We start from the raw sequence: 19,247 nt of genomic DNA, 5'->3' as shown, positions 1-19,247 counted from the left end.
AGTCAGGGCGGCACGCACGACCAATCGGCGAGGCGGAAAACTGCGAGCTTGGGGCGCGTGCGCGGGGGCCCAGCGTGGTCCCGCCAGACCGGCCACTCCTCACTGTCGAACCAGCCGCAGCCGAGGTGACATCCCCTGTAAAGTGCCCCGACGCCGCCGAGCAGCAGCGAGCAGCAAATTGTAAGATCTCCACTCCGGTACTGCCGCGATATTAAGGGCTCGATCTCGGCCACGGCCCCGTACGATTAACTGCAAGTATCGATTAGATTACCGTGTAGATCGATCCGATTAACCTCTACACGTGGCGACCGGCTCCCGTTACCGCGGATGCCGATTAGATTTGTCGTGGCATTTAGCTGAGATCGCGTGCGCGGGGCTGGCTGAGATCGTACCCGGAAGGTTTATTGGAAGGCCCTCCTCGGAAACTCTTACGCGGCCGACAGTCAATTCGCGTTTAATGTATTGTGTTGCGTATCTGCGAATCTGAATATTTGTCGCGTATGGGAGCGTACCGTGAACGGTGCGTTTCGGAAAATATTGCGTTTATTGTGTAGTGTTGCGTATGTGAGAGCGTGCCGCGGACGGCGCGTTTCGGGAGATATTGCGTTTGGATATATTGCGTTGTCCTACCGAGAGCCTCGCGGATATTTTGTGTCGCATTGCGCGGGCAAGTATCGTCGCGCTTGCTCGAAAGGAAATCTCGCGAACGTGTTTACGGTATAATGTTGCGTACTTGGGAATATTTGTCGTGCGATTGGACGCATTGCGTTAGTGTTGCGTATTTGCGAGTGTTAATGAGATAATTGTGATATTGTGTAGTGCTGCGTCTTTGCGAATATTAATAGAGATAATCGTGATATTGCGTTCGCGCTATGTCAGGAATAGCGTGTTGTGCCCGCTCGAAGGGGAGTCTCGCAGACATGACGCTATCACGTGCTCTGCGCGTGTATTAGCTGCCGGTTAGATTACCGCGTTTACTGACACCTTAATTTCATCTATATTTTGTCTATGATTTCTCTGAAATATACATTGTTATTCTTTAATCTGTGTCGATTGCGCTACGCCTCCTCCTCACTCCTCCACGAAAGAACGTTACCGACGCCCTGAGCTCCCGCCTGAGTGGCAGATATTGAGATCGGATATCGAGTTATCGAACGTGGTGCGCGTAATCGCACCTGGCGCCCATTTGCAACGTTTCGTCGGGAAAAACTTATACGGGAAGTATTGTGGGGGAAATTGATTGCGAGCTATCGTCTGATTAGCAGTTAATTTGCGGCAGCGCCCCTTCGGCTAGCGAGACCGAAGGAAAACGGGTCGCAAGTTTCTTTGTAATAAGTGAAATATGAACATGCTGCATTGTAGCCAACTTGCCCCGATAGTAGGGTAAGTTGGCTATGCGACAAAAGTCAATGTTAAATTAATGAAAACGTAATAGAAACACAAAACGGGTAACAGATACGTACTTCTTGATAAAGATTGTATCTTTTAAAGTTATTTTGTAATGATCGAATAGCAAAATGCTGTTGCAGAAAAACAATTGTAAACTATTTTAGATGTAGCTTTTTTCAACATAAAAAAATTGATATAAATATATATCTAGCTTCTATCAGCATTGTAGGTAGCAAATCACATGCTCAAACAGGTCTCACGCGCGCGACAACAACAAGTCAAGCTAAGCGTGTCTTGATATGAGCCAACATACCCCATTCCTACATACGTTTTATTTCAGTCATTTATTACAATAAATTACTGTTGTTAGTCAAAATAACATGTCGTATATACAATAGTAACAGAAACTTTTTTTTTAACTAATGATACGTCATTTTGATTTACTTTTCAAGCTGAAGAACATTAATACGATATTTTGAAACGCTCGAAAATTTACTTGCCACCTCTTAAATCAGAGTTTTCTCTTTTTCTATTATAATACTTGTTTTGTTTGGCGCTCGCCCCTGTACATAGCTGTACATATTAGTGTTAATCGTTAATTCGTCCGCAATAGCATTAGCGATCATTCGCGTTACAGTAATTTGTCGTGTTCGTGATTCGACGGTAAAGTCGCGCCGTCGATAAATAGATCCCGCGTTGGTGACTCGCGCGAAACGTTGGCGGATTGCGATCTAAGTCAATATTCGCGCGACTCACCCGACTCGTGCTGTCCGCCCGCGGGTGGCATTCCCAATTATTGGAACAAATATTCGCTCGCGCCGGTTCTCAACAGGAGCGCGACGCGAGCAGGCCACTCTCGTTTCGGAAGTCGTCGAGTCAACACACTTTTGGAAGTGATCGAGTCTGTACTGGAACCGATTCACCGAGCACCGCGCGCCGTGACTTGCTCTGCTTGCCACTGTTATGTGCATTTTGCTTGCCTGCCTCTTCTGCGTGCCTTTCTTGTCTGCCGCCTGCTTCTACCCTTGCCTGCCGTACATCTTCCCGCTATCACGGAGGGTTTGCCAGCCTACTGGAGACGGACGCTCGAGTACACACCCGAGAGGGCACCGGGCAACGAAACGGTGAGTCGCTTTTGCTTGCATACTACTCGCTGCACGTACTTTATCGTTCACTCGCGTTGCGGGGACCGAGACACACCCCCGCTGGTCCTTCGAGTCTCGTTCAATCGCGAATCCGGGGATCGCTCTACCGCCCCCCGAGAATTGGTCCTTCGAGCCGGATTGTCGCGTTAGTGAATACCGCCGACCTTTCGCTAGAGTACCTCGTAAATTCGATATCAAAGTCCTCGTACAAGCATCCCTTATAGCGGATCGCTATCGTTAAATTAATTCGCTCGCGCTCGTTCATCTACATATTAATCGGCCTTGCTCGCCCGCCTCGATATCTCTCGCTCGCAACCGCTCGCGACGAGAATACACATGCGGAGCCTTGCGCGCCATTATCGCTGATCGCTCTTGCCGTCGAATTAATTGTGCAATCAAATCGTCATTGTCGCTCGAGTGCACGATACAATTTATTACGTTAGAATTAAGGAATATTCTTTCGCGAATATTCCACCGTGCCATTGCTCCGATATTTCGAACGGAGCCATCCGTTACTCGTCACCTTGGCGAGCGGACGTTATTGTTTTGTCTAAGTTTTTCTGTCGGTCGAACTCAGAGTCTTTGTGTCTCGTTGTTTTCGACTATATTGTGGATCGTTTCGAGCTGCCGTCGACTCGAGATTATATTTCGCTGTCCTTCGACCGTTCTGACTTCGTATATACTCTGCTATAATAATTGTTTGCTGAATCACTCTCTTCCTCTCTGCCTCCTCGCGGGAAAATAGTCATATATCTATTTCTTATCGTTTATTCGCACCATGCCTAAGAACGCCGAAGCTCGTCGCGAATTGTGCATTAGGCGGATACGAGAGATTCACGATCTCTCCTTGCAAGCCGCGACCGACACGGCGGTCCGCGCGAATTTTTTCGCCCACTATCCGAGCGTGGCGAAACTCGCGGAGGATTTCAAGAACGCTCACCTGAAAATCATTCAGGAAACCGCGGAATTCGAGGCCGAGGACGTGATTAGAGCCAAATTCGACAAAATGCACTATGCCGTAAAGAGCCGGTATCACCTTATCACCGGCGCACCGCACGGAAACGCTCAGACGCAGCCCGCGGGCCATAGCTCGGCTGTCAAATTGCCTAAGATCGCGCTGCCGCAATTCTCGGGTGACCTCTCGCTGTGGCCGTCCTTCATCGCCTTGTACAATACGTCGATTCACGAGAACCGGCAGCTCTCCGCGATAGAAAAGTATCAATATCTGCTGGCCTCGTTAAAGGGGGAAGCCCTCAACGTAATTAAAAACTTGCCGTTTTCCTCGGATCATTATATGACCGCTTACGACTCCCTACTCTCTCGATATAGGAATAAAAGAAAGCTCGCGGACTATCACTTAAATTCAATGCTCGACTCAAAGCCATTGAAGACAGAATCGGCCGAGGCCCTCCGCAACCTGTTAGATGCGTTCTCCGAGAATACGCGCGCGCTCTCCTTGATGAAATTCCCGACGGATTCGTGGGATTTTCTTCTATTGAAATTCTTGTTAGACAAGCTTCCCCGCTCCCTTCGGGAAAAATTCGAATCAGCGCATAGGACTGAAGAGATACCGCGATACAATCAACTCACGAAATTTCTTTCGGAGCACTGTAAGGTTCTCGAGGCCATCGCGGGTCCGTCCACCTTGTCGAACAAATCCAAGTCTGCGTCGGTCTCGTCATTCGTAACGCACACGGCCGATTGCCCGGTGTGCAAGGAACAGCACTATATATCGAAGTGCCCGCGATTTCTCAAACTCTCGCCGAGGGAAAGACAGTCGACGGCTCGTGATTCGAAATTGTGCCTCAATTGCCTGCGACCGGGGCATGGCATGAACAATTGTCCTTCCGCGTGGACGTGTAGAACCTGCGGCGTGAAACATCATACGCTCTTACATTTTGATCAGAGCGCTAATTCTGATTCTACGCCCGCATCCGTGACCGCGCCTCCGGTCATTCTGGACTCCGCGAACGCTCCTCAATCGGAGGACAAACCAATTGTCACCATGGCTAGTCTAGCCAATCGGGTCGTCCTGATTTCCACCGTCCGAGTTGAGGTGATAGACGCCTACGGCAACGCGCTACCCGTTCGCGTATTGTTGGATAGCGCAAGCCAGGCCAATTTCATTACAGAAGGCTGCCTTCAGAGAGGCGGCTTCCGTCGCACCAAGCACAGTGCGACCGTATTCGCTGTAAACGAGACTAAGGCGGCTACAACGAGGGGCCTCACCTCCTTTGTAATTTGTGCGCGCGGTTGGGACGATACTCGTTTCTCCATTGAGGCTACGGTCCTCTCGCGTATAACTTCGACGTTGCCTAATGATAAAGTCGAAGTCCGGTCGTGGAATCATTTGAAAGGATTGCCGCTCGCGGATCCCGAATATTGTGTGCCCGGTAGTATTGACATTCTTTTGGGAGTTGAATCGTTTGTATCTGTGTTGCGCGACGGCCGCCGTAAGGGAAGGAAGGGAGAATCTGACGCTTTCAATACCATTTTCGGTTGGGTACTGACAGGTGCGATATCCTCAACGGTGCAATCGGCACCCCTGCGCTCGTTCGCTACCACCCTCGAGTCGATCGAGAGATCCGTGAGCAACCTTGGGCAATTAGACGAGGTGCCGGAACACGCTCCTTGTTCAGAAGAAGATCGGCGTTGCAAAGAGATCTTCGCCAAGACCACATATCGTGACCACTCGGGTCGTTTCGTGGTTTTGTATCCATTCGCGTCGGATCCTCCTACATTCGTCGACTCGCGTTCTATAGCTGTTAGTCGTCTCCGCGCACTTGAACGTCGTTTCAAATCGAACCCAGAGTTTAGAATCGGTTACAATAAATTCATGCAAGACTATCTCGATAGCGGTCATATGGAAGTAATTCGTGATCCATTCCCGTCGGATGGTCATATTTATTATTTGCCTCACCACGGCGTGTACAAACTCGATAGCACTACCACCAAATTGCGCGAACGGGCTATCGTTGAACGACACGTTACTCAACGCCTCGTCGCGATACGGGTAGTGTTTAGCGGTCCGAAATTACAACAAGACTTACTCGCGATCTTGATTAGATTTCGCGCCGAACCGGTAGCTCTCACTGCGGACGTGAAACAGATGTTTCGCCAAGTATGGATAAACCCGGAGCAATGCGACTACCAACGCATTGTCTGGCGGTTTTCGGAATCGGATCCTATCCTGGATTACATTCTCAAGACAGTCACTTTCGGCTTAACTTGTTCACCGTTCCTGGCGATCTATTGCTTGCTCCAGCTCGCGACTCTACATCGGGAAGAATATCCGTTAGCGTTCGCCGCATTATTCGAGGCGCTTTACGTGGATGACGTCGTGGTTAGTGTTCGTACGGTGGAGCAGGCTCGCGCGCTTCGGGATCAGTTGTATCGCTTCTCCGAAGCGCCGGCTTCGAACTCAGAAAATGGGCGAGCAGCCATTCTGCCGCGTTGGATGGACTCGACCCGCAGTTATGTAACCCATCCCAGTTATCGTTTGAATCGAGCGAAGATCAATCTCTTAAAGTCCTGGGCCTTCGGTGGTACTCACAATCCGATAGTTTCGGATTCCAGGTTAATCCGTTGGATCCCAGATGCACTAAACGTACTATCCTGTCGGAGGTGGCGCGTATTTTCGACCCTTTAGGATTACTGGCTCCTCTCACGTTTACCGCGAAGTGTTTCATCCAACGTCTATGGACGCTTAAATTGGAATGGGATGACAAGCCTCCCGCAGATATTCGTCGCTGCTGGGATCGTTTTCAGGCGGAAATCGACGCGTTAGCTTCGCTTCGCATCCCTCGTACGTTTGGCACACGCGATGCCGATCGTTGTGAGCTTCATGGCTTCTGCGATGCCAGTGAGTTGGGCTACGGAGCCGTGATTTATTTACGTTTTGTCACCCGGGATGGTGTTGTTGTTCGTTTACTCTGCGCTAAATCGAAAGTGGCACCTCTCCGGTCTGTCACGATCCCTCGTTTGGAGCTTTGTGCCGCCTTGCTACTTTCGTGGCTCATCGCTTACGTTCGTCAAGTCCTGCAGGGACACCTCGGAATCGACACCGAGAATGCGTGGTCGGATTCCGAGGTGGTCCTTGCCTGGATTCGCTCGTCTCCACATAGGTGGAAGACGTTTGTTCGCAACCGCGTTGCTCTCATTCAAAAGAAGGTACCGGTCTTATCCTGGAGCCACGTCGATACGGAGACCAATCCGGCGGATCATTGCTCCCGCGGACTTTATCCCCGCGATCTGGTGGCTAATTCGATGTGGTGGACGGGCCCCGAGTGGCTCGTGCGCTTCGAACCTCGAGTTGAACCTTCACCTCAGCTAGACGTCCTTCCTATCGAGGAAGAACGAGAGTCACATCTCTTGTCGCGCTCGATACGCCCAACGCGGTACTTTCGTTGTTAGATAAATTTTCGTCGTTGGACAAAATTTGTAGAATAATTGCGTATAGTCTTAGGTTTGTAAATAAATTCCACGCCAAGTCCGATCACGCGACTTTGGCCATTGATTAACTCGAGCTGCATTCCGCATTACTAGTCGTAGTAAAGGTCGTGCAAGCGGATGCATTTCGAGAAGAAACAGACCGACTTAGGATCGGGAAAGGGATCCCTAAACCGCTTCTCAAACTCGCTCCCTTTCTCGATCCCTCGGGCGTCCTCAGGGTGGGCGGTAGGCTCGTGCAATCCGCACTGTCATTCGAGAACAAACACCCTGCACTATTACCCAATAAACATAGGCTCACGGAGGTCGTGATCGACCAGGTGCACCGCGCTCACCTACATCCGGGTCGACGCGCGATGCAGTATTTATTGGCTCAGAGATTTTGGATTCTTGGGGTACACCGCGCTATCCGCCGCGTACTCTCGCGCTGCTATAGATGCTTTCGAGCCAATCTGCGTGCTACTCAACCGTTCATGGCGACCCTGCCGACCGAAAAAGTCAGTCAGATCAAGCCCTTCTCGATTACTGGCGTCGACTTTGCTGGACCATTCTCGTTGGTCACTTGCCGAGCTCGTGGCGTCTCCTCCTTCAAGGCATACGTCTGTCTATTCGTTTGTTTCGCAATCAAAGCTATGCATCTTGAAGTAGTACTTTCGTTGTCCACAGACTCATTTCTCGCTGCGCTGCAACGCTTCGTGGCACGACGCAGACGCTGCTCACTCCTTTACAGTGACTGCGGCACCAATTTTGTAGGGGCTGCGCGCAAACTTGAAACTCACATGAGCCTTGCTGCGGAGCGGGAGAAAATAAAATGGACATTTAATCCTCCCTCCGCACCCCACTTCGGGGGCCTCTGGGAGTCGGGCGTTAAATCATTCAAGACTCACCTGCGACGGGTGGTGGGGGATCAAGTCCTGTCGATCGAGGAGTTTACTACCGTTCTCGCACAAATCGAGGCCGTTTTGAATTCCCGACCCCTCTGCCCTGTGAGCACCGATCCTTCGGATCTCGAAGTCCTATCCTCGGGACATTTCCTCACGATGGAGCCCCTGGTATCCGTTCCCACGGACGACGTGACTTCGCTGCCGATTACTCGCTTGAGTCGATGGCAGCTCGTTCAACGAATCCACCAAGACTTCTGAAAACGCTGGCATCAGGAGTATCTCACTACTCTACAACAGCGTCCCAAGTGGTGGACCTCTGTTAATCAGATCGTCGTTGGCTCGCTGGTCCTCATCAAGGACGCCAACTTGTCGCCCTTACGTTGGAGGCGCGGACGCGTGGAGGCGCTACATCCAGGTAGCAATGGCGTTCCGCGCGTCGCCACGGTGCGGGTGGCGGATGGCTCTCTGGTGCGTCCCTTGGTGAAATTGTGCCCCTTGCCAACGGGCCCTGTTCCACCGGCGACTGCCCCGGTTTAAGGAAAATACCGCGTATTTTGGTGGGCGGGTATGTTTGGCGCTCGCCCCTGTACATAGCTGTACATATTAGTGTTAATCGTTAATTCGTCCGCAATAGCATTAGCGATCATTCGCGTTACAGTAATTTGTCGTGTTCGTGATTCGACGGTAAAGTCGCGCCGTCGATAAATAGATCCCGCGTTGGTGACTCGCGCGAAACGTTGGCGGATTGCGATCTAAGTCAATATTTGCGCAACTTACCCGACTCGTGCTGCCCGCTCGCGGGTGGCATTCCCAATTATTGGAACAAATATTCGCTCGCGCCGGTTCTCAACAGGAGCGCGACGCGAGCAGGACACTCTCATTTTGAAAGTCGTCGAGTCAACACACTTTTGGAAGTGATCGAGTCTGTACTGGAACCGATTCACCGAGCACCGCGCGCCGTGACTCGCTCTGCTTGCCACTGTTATGTGCATTTTGCTTGCCTGTCTCTTCTGCGTGCCTTTCTTGCCTGCCGCCTGCTTCTACCCTTGCCTGCCGTACATCTTCCCGCTATCACGGAGGGTTTGCCAGCCTACTGGAGACGGACGACTCGAGTACACACCCGAGAGGGCACCGGGCAACGAAACGGTGAGTCGCTTTTGCTTGCATACTACTCGCTGCACGTACTTTATCGTTCACTCGCGTTGCGGGGACCGAGACACACCCCCGCTGGTCCTTCGAGTCTCGTTCAATCGCGAATCCGGGGATCGCTCTACCGTCCCCCGAGCATGTTTGATTAAAATAAAACTTTGGGAAAAGTATCTATGTCATATAAGAGATATTGTGATAACTTTTCCATTGTTTCTTTTCGCTATAAATACATAAACGGAACGCATTGCCAACTTGCCTCTTGTGCCCCGGTCTCCCCTACGTATAAAAGTCCTCCTGTTTTTTAAATTTGCAACCAATAAAAAATAGAGTTCGGAGTCTGTAAACAAGATTTTTTAGCAAAACAACACTACCATTTAATGTTTTAAAACAAGAGTCCTTTTTACCTATTTTAAAAAACACATTACCAATAGTAACCTTACGATATTGTGGGCCACGAATAATTTCATCTGCAATGTAGTGTTTTAAAGAGAGCACAAACTGATTAGGCTTAGAATCGAGAATAATTTCAATCTTTTTTTTTTTCTAAATCACGTTTAGCTATCTTCTGCAACGGTTTATAACCTGATCGCAGGGAATCCTTCATAGACTTCAGACGGTTTTCATAGCGAAAGGCACTGAAATTATCCGTAGCACCATACTCCTGACATTCCTTAGGTAAGTGACTGAGTGAGTATACATTATACACTATAAAACTCGTTCCATAAAGAACTACTGAATGAGAGATAAAAGTTTTAATAAATTGCTCAGCAAGGTGGAGATGAGTATGAACAAGTGTAGAACTAGTCAAAATATAGGCAGCACTATGCAAAAGGAGACAAAGGTTTGTAGATGTTATCATGAATCAAATCCTTCCCAAGTAGCAAAGTGACGTCAGAAGACGACATAATGACGTCTATTTTTAGTCATTTTTGGTCTATGACGTCGGCGACTGATAATGGACGTTTATAAGACGTCATTTCTCAAACCATTTAAAGACGTCATTTTAAAGACGTCTTAAAGTCGTCCAAATCAGGTCTTTTTGTAATATAACTATTTTTACTTCTTAATATTGTATAATAAAGTAATAATAAAATAAAAACCACAAAATTAACTACAATATGTTTGTTTCGCAACTTTATGATTGAAGTGGTGAATTTATGGTATATAGGCCAGTCATATTAGACATTTGAACCTTCCAATTAATCTTCCAAGGTTGCAACCACCATGAATTGCTTTGATTTGAGGTGCTATAAGTGGGTTTTATTTTGCTTCGCAAAATTAACGCGCAATAAAAAGTTATTAACAATATTATCAACAAAAAACACAATTTTTTTTATTTTTTCTCAAATATCTCAAAAACTAAGCAAGATAGGGTAACTAACTATATGTACCTTTTTTGTAGAGCGTAAAATTATCTACAATAACGATCTGAACAACATTTATCGTCAAGTCAGTCGTTTAGCTTGCACGCGTCGTCAAAGTCCGAGACTCGGATCCCGAAAACGCTCGATTTCATCGTTTTTTTTATGTTGCGCCGGTTATTTTTTTCCGTCGTTTAAAATGGAATTAAAAATCCCCAAAAAATCACACATCATCTGAGAACGACAAAGAATACTTTTCATGATGCAACCAATTTTTTAGACCCTTTTTCTTTAGTTTGTAGCTATGTAAGCAAAAAATTTTGATTTTTTGGAATATTCTTAGTTTTTCGGTGTTTTCAGGCCTTAGAATTTATTTGAGACGAATTTTATTGTATGCATCTTGTTGTGGACGAAATTTGCAACAAAAAAGGACCCTTGTATTTTTTTCGTACGACAAACGGTACGTTGATTTTTTTATTGACGCGCAAAGTTATCCAATATTGCGCACAGGTCGGATAACGCTTGTTTTACACTAAAATAATTATTTTTTATTAAAATTCACGTAATTTTTCGCATTATTATTGAACCATATTGCAAAGCCGTTTTTAATAAAAAATAAATTAATTTGAATGGTCAGCTTTTAAAATTAGTGCATGAAAACGTGGCATATTGAAACACAAATTGCAACGGTTTATGAGCAGTTTATAAAAATGATTTGATTAATTGATAAAATGTGTAGAGGCTCTATTAATATATTTTGCTAAAGCAAGAAACGACAAGTAAAAATTATAGAACAAGTATTTCCAAACTGTTACAGTGTTGGTACCTACTTATAAGAAATCACGGAGATTACCAAACATTATTATTACTGCAATGTACAATTTAAGAATCCCTGCAACTGTCTCATTGTGGCAATATTTTAGATTACTAAAAAATATTTTAGATTACTAAAAAAACATATTCATGTATCGCAAATGTGTGTGTGTGTGTGTATAAAGATTTGCAGATTGAATCTTTTGTTGTGCAATATGTAAATAATGAAAGTCAAACACACCATGTGCAGAAATCAAGTGTTTTATCAAAACTGTTCAACAGAATTGCAATAAACAGCTCTGTCAATGTGAACACAGAGAATTTGTTGTTCGTGAGCATTGTTGTGGTGCGTGTGCATGCGTGCGTGTGTGTGATTATAGTATAGCCGACACTAATATTTTTTACAAAAATGTCACAAAACAGACAACTTTATAGCTATTCCTATTGAAACTTTAAAATGTGTATGCGTATATATAAAAATTGATAATCAAATGTACATAAGAATGCCTATCAATAAAAAAAATTGGAATAAAATATTGTTTGCTATATATTTGTTACTGTTTATTTTATACTCTAACATTATAATTGCTTTAATCTAAAATAGTAGAAATTGTTCCCGATCTATATGGATCGAGTATTAATATTTCTATTGGCGTTAGAAATTTTGATAAGATTTGAAGGTTCAAAAAAGATTAGGAGGTAGGAGTTGTAAGAACGAAAGGAATTGTATATCCAATATCATTAAATATGGATTCTGTAGGACAACAAGATTAAACAAAGGCGAAAAGAAGACGTTATCAAATTCAAGATAGAACTTGCAGGCCAAGGAATATTATCGGAGGCACAAATAACCATGTACGAGATTTATAGTAGGTTTTAAATTTTGATTCGGGCACAGACTGTCAAAATCCGTCCGATAACGAAGAGATACATAAAAGATTAACATAAACATTTCTGTTGGGAACTGAGCATTTGCTTGAAAGCTAACTTGTATCGTCTGAAATTTTCTGTACGTATCACTAGGGTTATCTAAACCGATAACTACATTGATTGTGTCCTTCTTCAGTTTTACTTCTCAAGCATGTAAACTTTCGCAGACGAAACTCTCATACAATCCTGATATAGACATCAGCGAAGTTAAAAAGTGTAAATACTAATGGACAAAGAGTTACAACGGGTAAGCCAGAGAATAAATTATAATTAGAAAAAATTATAACATTCTATAATAATAATATAATAATCTGCATTTACATAATAAATGCATGTTTATAACAGATGATAAATTCTAGTTGTACTTTTTTACTAGCGTGTTAAAATAATTTACATTTGCTATTGCGTCATATAATGCACGCAAAACATATGCAATCATTCATGTGAGCACTAAGTAAGTTACTACTTCTATATCTACCTTACAATACCTTATTGCTTTTAAATAATAGAGAAAATTGTCAAGAATATAAAACAGATGCGATAAAATTATGCTTAAGAAAAAGAATGCAATCAAGAGTAGTGTGGTTTCATATAGTATAAAATAGTATATTGTACAACAAGTGGAAAAAGTGGTCGATTCTGAATGAGTGTGAAGTTGGTCGCACGAGCGAAGCGAGTGCGACCATTACACTCATTTGGGCTCGACCACTCTTCCCACGAGTTGTACATACTATTTTTCCTAACAAGAGCGTGAAATAAGCCTTGTTCTAGGCGCCAAATGGGGGGGTTCGGGGGGCGAAGCCCCCCGACTAAGACAAAAAATAAAATAAAAATAAAAAATAGATTTTTTTATTGAAATAAAAGAAAGTAACAAATTTCACATAAATTATGATATTTTATTTATATTATATTAGAATAAAAACAAATTGCAGTTTTAATCACAATCGTATAATCTTTTCAATTAAAATTATTGCTTCCCAATCTCAATCTTACAGTTGCTACAATTTGAAATTTGCACTGTTATTTTGGCAGATGTATTGGGAATTTCTATTATATTTTCCGACAGATTTTCAACAATGTAGGGTTTCGCGGAAAGCGCTGGCACATTAACCGGTCCCAATGTTGATCGTGCTGGCTCGTTTGGTTTCAAGTCCGATGTAATTTTATTAGAAGTCGCGATTTTTCCGTGGAAAGAATTTTCTACATATCCCTCTGCAATCGTGGTGCTTTTCCAGCCGCCACACAGTGGATCGAGCAATGTTAATGTGCGGACATGGGCCAAAAAAATTTTTTCATAATATTCATTGCTAATTAACAAATTTAGGTTGTAAATAGTTCTGAGCAACTAGAAATAACCGATTTTGCGACAAATTTCTTTAATATTCATGTCGAACATCGCTCTGAACCTCATGACTCACATGGATTTCTTTCCCTGTCATTTTATACATGAAACTTCAAAGCAGTATAGCTCTTCCATATCCAAATATTTGGATACCAATTTTTCACATGTTAGTAACATCCCTTTTCGATGAAGAAAAATGCTTATGTAGGACATGTAAACATTAGTGTAAAAAAATGGCGGCCATTCTTCTGTATCTAAAAAATCGAATATCATAAGCAAGTTTAAATTGTCATATAAAAAAATGTTTAACAGTGTTCAAGATTCTGTTGATTTTACATGTTTAAGTAAACCTTCTATTTCACGAATCCATTGGTCCCAGCTGCCCGTAGGTGCCCATTCATGAAATACAAGAGAAATTCGGGGGGAAAAGACGCGTTAGTGATAATGGCGAGAAGCTTCACTGTTTAATTTCGTAATTTTTTTACGTTTTTTTAGGCATAGATTGTGTGTATGTGTGTGTTATTTATATTGCTGTGACACACACACACACACACACACACACACACACACACACACACACAAACACAAACACACACACTGTGTGTGTGTTTGTGTGTGTGTGTGTGTCACGGCAGAGATAAGGACCTCACGATTCGTCACTCCCGTAATATTTAATGACTCCAAACCCTCTCTGCTGTAAATTATTTTTTTTACTATAATTTTACATTTATTAATAATCTTTATTGCCACCTTGATCGCATCGCGCGCTATCAGAAGAAGCAAGCGAAGCGCGAAATAAAGAATTCAGGCAATATAGGAGAGATCACACGCGCAAAATTAACAGGACTGCTACGAATGAAGATCTTCTTAACCATCTGTTAATCACGTCTGATCCTTTCATCTCAAGTTTACGACCAAAACTTAGTGATGGAAAAAAACAAGATTTGTTCTCTGAAACTCGAGCACTTCTAAAATAATTCTTTTACTCTGCCTTTTTTCTCTTTTTTTATTATCCTTTTATTTTTACCCTCTATTTTATTAAGATACACCAGGATGAGTTTGGAGTCAATAAATACTGCGAAAGTGACGAGTCGCGGGGTCTCATTCCTGTGCGATTTTTATGTTACTTTTATGTATATGTATATATACCTGTGTGTGCTGTATGACACACACATACACGTACGCACGCACGCACGCACAGCAGAGAGGGTTTGGAGTCGTTAAATATTACGGGAGTGACGAATCGTGAGGTCCTTATCCCTGCTGTGACACACACACACACACACACACACACCACACACCACACACACACACACACACACACACACACACACACCACAAACCACACACACACACACACACACACACACACACACACACACACACACACACACACGCAAGATATGCAAAATCCGACCGTGCAACCTCCTCGTGGTGCAAATTGTTTAATACTAATGTCGGCGGTAGCAGTACATTAAAAAAAATTGTTATTAACAATTGTTATTTAAACAATATTGCATACAACAATTATTTAAATTGGTAAAGTAATGCTTCATGATCATGTATGCATAAGTATTTCGCTTTAGCTGCTGTATTTCGTCTCCACAAGTGCGATGTCCGCTCTTTCCTATGTGTCGATCCACTGTGCGCCATGACGTTTCAGCTCTTCGAGATCTCCTCCTCCCTCGACCAACAACGTGGCGGATGTGCGTCGGAAACTGTGGCCTACACATTAAAATCATTTGAAAAATTTGAAAAATCAAGTTATCAAATTTAAAAAAATTGAGTATTTTACCAGTGTATAATTCAGCATTTTCCAACTGTAAATACGTCGCAATCTGTTTTGGCATGCCGCTGAACGTGTTTATTCCGATCGGCTGCACCGAGCATTTTCCTTTATTAAAGCGCAGGAAAAATCGGTCAGTGGTTGCTGATTCAGGGCAAAGTGCCATGTACGTCTTGACAGTCGCTGCGTGCGCTTTGTTAATCACGAACCGTTGAATCCCAGTTTTCGTTTTGGGTACGTTTATCAAAATTACCTCGTCTTGTATTTCAACGTCGGATCTTTTCATGTTTGTTAGTTCGTTGCATCTGCAACCTCCGCACACGCCCATGATTGTTACAACCTGTATAAATTTTTTTTTTTGATTTTCAAAGTATATTTTATTTTTTTTATGAAGTTTATGGACAGTTCCTTGTTACTGCTTACCTTCATTGCCAGGTATTGATCGTCTGAAGCATCATTCAGAAATTTGCTGATGTTAGTACTGGTGAAAACTTTGGCTTTTTTTTGGACGATGGCCTTTCGTTTTCTTTTTTAATAAAGCACGCAACTCTTTATATTTACTAATGTCCACGTTTTGTTTCGTTTCGACAGCTCGGAGCATTGAATAGCGAGACCACAGGGTCGTGGGGGCCATATCTTTTAGCTTAACGTTAAAATACGACAAAAAACAATCTTCCGAGAATGACAATGTTTGTTTTTCTTTTTGCCATTCTAGAAAATGCTTGTAGGCCGCGATGTATTTATCTCGAGATGCATCCGGTAGCAAATTGCTTCGGGCCGTAGAAGCCTCCGCGCGAATTTCGGGCGGCGTAAAATAATCCTCGTCACTGCTCAAAATCTCCATAATTAACAACGCGAGCAAAATGTGCATTGACGCGTAATGAAACGTAACTTCACGACGCAAAATAACGTGAAGTTGCCGCTAACACCCGCGGTCACCATGAGACATCAATAAAATGAAGCCATTTCTTAATGCTTACAATTTCATTTCTCCACTAGTTAAGAAATGGCTCCATTTCTCAACGCTTACGTCATCGATTGAGAAATGGATCGTTTTGCTCACTCAAAACAAGCGCGAAAAACGGCCTATTTCACGCTCGCGTTAGGAAAATATAATTATATGAATTAGAAAGTTGAGGCTCTGTTGGACATCCACACGTAAAAGAAAACGGGCTAATTAAGAGCCAATCGCTGTTGGCCGTGCAAAAAACGTTTATTTTTCTTTAGGAACCCAGGTAGGAAACACAAGTCATTTTGACGTCAAATACTAGTCATGTTTGTACAAATGACGTCAAATGACCAAAAAGCGACTATGTCTTTAAAAATGACATTATACTGACGTTATTCCATAACGTCATTATGACGTCTATTTTTAGTCATTTTTGGTTAGGTTAGTCTATGACATCGGCGACTAATAATGGACGTTTATAAGACGTCATTTCTTAGACCATCTAAAGACGTCATTTTAAGGACGTGCTAAAGTCGTCCAAATAAGGTCTTTTTGTAATATAACTATTTTTACTTCTTAATATTGTTTAATAAAGTAATAATAAAATAAAAACCACAAAATTAACTACAATGTGTTTGTTTCGCAACTTTATGATTGAAGTGGCGAATTTATGGTATAAGTGGATGTAGTTGCGTGTGATTATAGTTTTATGATAACTATTTCACGCAGTGTTATAGCTATCAAGAAGATTATCATTACAAGATTTTTGAACACTTTAAAGATGTACCTGTTATAGACAAGTACAGTTAATAAGGAAGCATCAGGGTGAGAAGATCGTCACTGTCCACTGGATCATCGAAGTCAAGCGACTCGGACGCGGTACTGTACTAGGATGGGTGACCGCCTTGAGAGCGACTATACGCACATGGCATGTAACAGCTAAAAAAGTTTTTTTTTCTTAGATAAAGAAAAAGAACATTTTTTATAAACGTTTATCAAGTAGACATTTTAACATTTTAATTTCATAAAAAACATTTCTAGAAACCGGTATGTCGTACAATGGACCTATTTTTGCCGTCAATAAGACGTCAGAAAATGACGTCAATTGTCTGTGACATTAGACCGTCATTTTAACGTCATTATGCCGCCAGTTAGTGACGTCAGGAATGGTCAGTAAAGGACCAAAATTTGACGTCAAAATGACTTGTGTTTCCTACCTGGTAACGCTCATTCTTCTTTATTGAATATTAACGTTTCGGTCCCTATTCGGACCATCTTCAGCATCTAACAAGGTTTAAACATTAGAGTTATGGACATAAAATTCGCAATTATTACATATTAGATATACATACTATGAGTAAAGATGTTAATTTAACGGGTTAATTTAACCAACGGCGACCACTCACGAATGTCAAGGTATTTGTATAGAGGGCCTCCTCTAGATTCCAACCACATGGAGAAACGCTATTGTGATGAAGTTATATCGTTTTAATTTTATATATTATATGTCGATATATATATTATATTAATTTATGGAGGCCACTCACCCTCTCCAGTTCGTAAGGAGCAAACCGTCAGTCATGATCATCGGAAACTAACTGTCCGTTTGTAATAAGATCAAAGTCATGATGAATTCGTGTAAATATTAGATTATAAACAACCACGCGCGCACGCGCGCACGCACACACACGCACCCACACACACACACACACACACACACACACACACACACACACACACACAGTTAAATTTTAGATAGCTCGTCTATAATGGGGAGGTATGCATGGTGGAGACTGTCTGTATCTGTTTGTAAATTGAGGCCGTTTTTTTGTCTTTTAATATATATCATTTCAGGCATTAGTCTCCTTCCGTAAGACTGTTCTTCATCCAAAACTTTTACTTTATTCCAATCAAACTCATGATTATTGAGTCTGTGTTTAGTCACTACAGACTTCTGTGCCGTGTTTTTGTTAATATGTTTCCGATGTTCCGTTAATCTCGTTTGCAATAATATAATCTTTTTGTTTGCCCGGCGTAGGACGCGTCGCAATCTTTGCATGAAATTTTATAGACCACATTATTCCGTGATTTTATGGATATTTCATCTTTTTGTATCCGGATAAATCTTCTGAGTTTATTCAAGCATGTGTAGGATATTTTTGTATTTAAATCGCGAACTATGTTAGAAAATTGTTCTGATATTTTCGGGATATACGGTATAACAAAATATGATTGGTGTACTGTATCTTCGATGTCGATCGTTAATCGTTGTGTCAATGTTCATAGTATTTTTGTTCTGTAACGCGATCAAAGTTTTGATACGTTCTTTTAGTATGTTAAAAATGAATTAAAGCGGATATCCGTTAATTAATAAGCTATTGATAGCGAACTCGAGATTTTTTTGGTGGAAGCTTGGATGAGACAGACAGAAGGCTCTGTCTATAAGTGAAATTACAGTGCCTCTTTTGTGACAAAGAGGGTGTCGCGATTCGTAATTGAGGTATCTCCCCGAAAATGTGTAGGTTTATGAAACCAGTCGAAAATTACGTAGTTATTATGTAAAATAAGTGTAACGTCAAGAAAATTTAATCTATTGTCGATTCCTTCTTCCAAAGTAAATTGTAGTCTAGGGTGGAAGGAATTGAACGTTTGTAAAATGTAATCGAGCATGTCGGATGGTGCAGCCATTACAACATCGTCAACATATCTAAAATAAAAGGGGAGAGATACCGTACAGTTCGCAATCGCCTTCTTTTCTAAGTCTTGTAATGTAGTATCTGCGATTGTTAGAGAGAGAGGAGAGAGCCATTGGCATGCCGAAAGTTTGCCTATAAATGATGTTATTGAACGTAAAAAATATAGAATCAAAGACGAATTTAAGTGCAGCCATAAATTCATCACGAGGAATATCACACTTGTTCTCAATGTAATGTCAACGTTCATTTATGCTATCGATAGCCAACTCTAAGGGGGCCGTGGGTAAAAAGGGATACCACGTCTAACGAGATTAATTTGTAATCATCTTGTATAAATTTGTTCTTTAGTTTTTC

The 19,247-nt window shown here is 42.8% G+C and overlaps 1 protein-coding gene across 1 annotated transcript; it reads left to right on the top strand.

Annotated features, from left to right (window-relative positions):
- The first annotated feature begins 3,312 nt into the window (after positions 1-3,312).
- On the top strand, positions 3,313-13,963 carry LOC139784441 (uncharacterized). Its single transcript, XM_071723629.1, has 6 exons — positions 3,313-6,110; positions 7,714-8,035; positions 8,141-8,335; positions 9,609-9,691; positions 9,785-9,857; positions 13,958-13,963. Exons 1-6 carry the CDS (start codon positions 3,313-3,315, stop codon positions 13,961-13,963), a joined length of 3,477 nt encoding a protein of 1,158 aa, XP_071579730.1.
- The last annotated feature ends 5,284 nt before the right edge of the window (positions 13,964-19,247 follow it).

Source organism: Temnothorax nylanderi, unplaced genomic scaffold (assembly GCF_030848795.1).
Source record: "Temnothorax nylanderi isolate EJ_2023f unplaced genomic scaffold, tnyl_v1.0 TNYL_tig0628_pilon, whole genome shotgun sequence".
NCBI lineage: Eukaryota > Metazoa > Arthropoda > Insecta > Hymenoptera > Formicidae > Temnothorax > Temnothorax nylanderi.
This window is presented reverse-complemented; position numbering and strand designations above follow the sequence as displayed.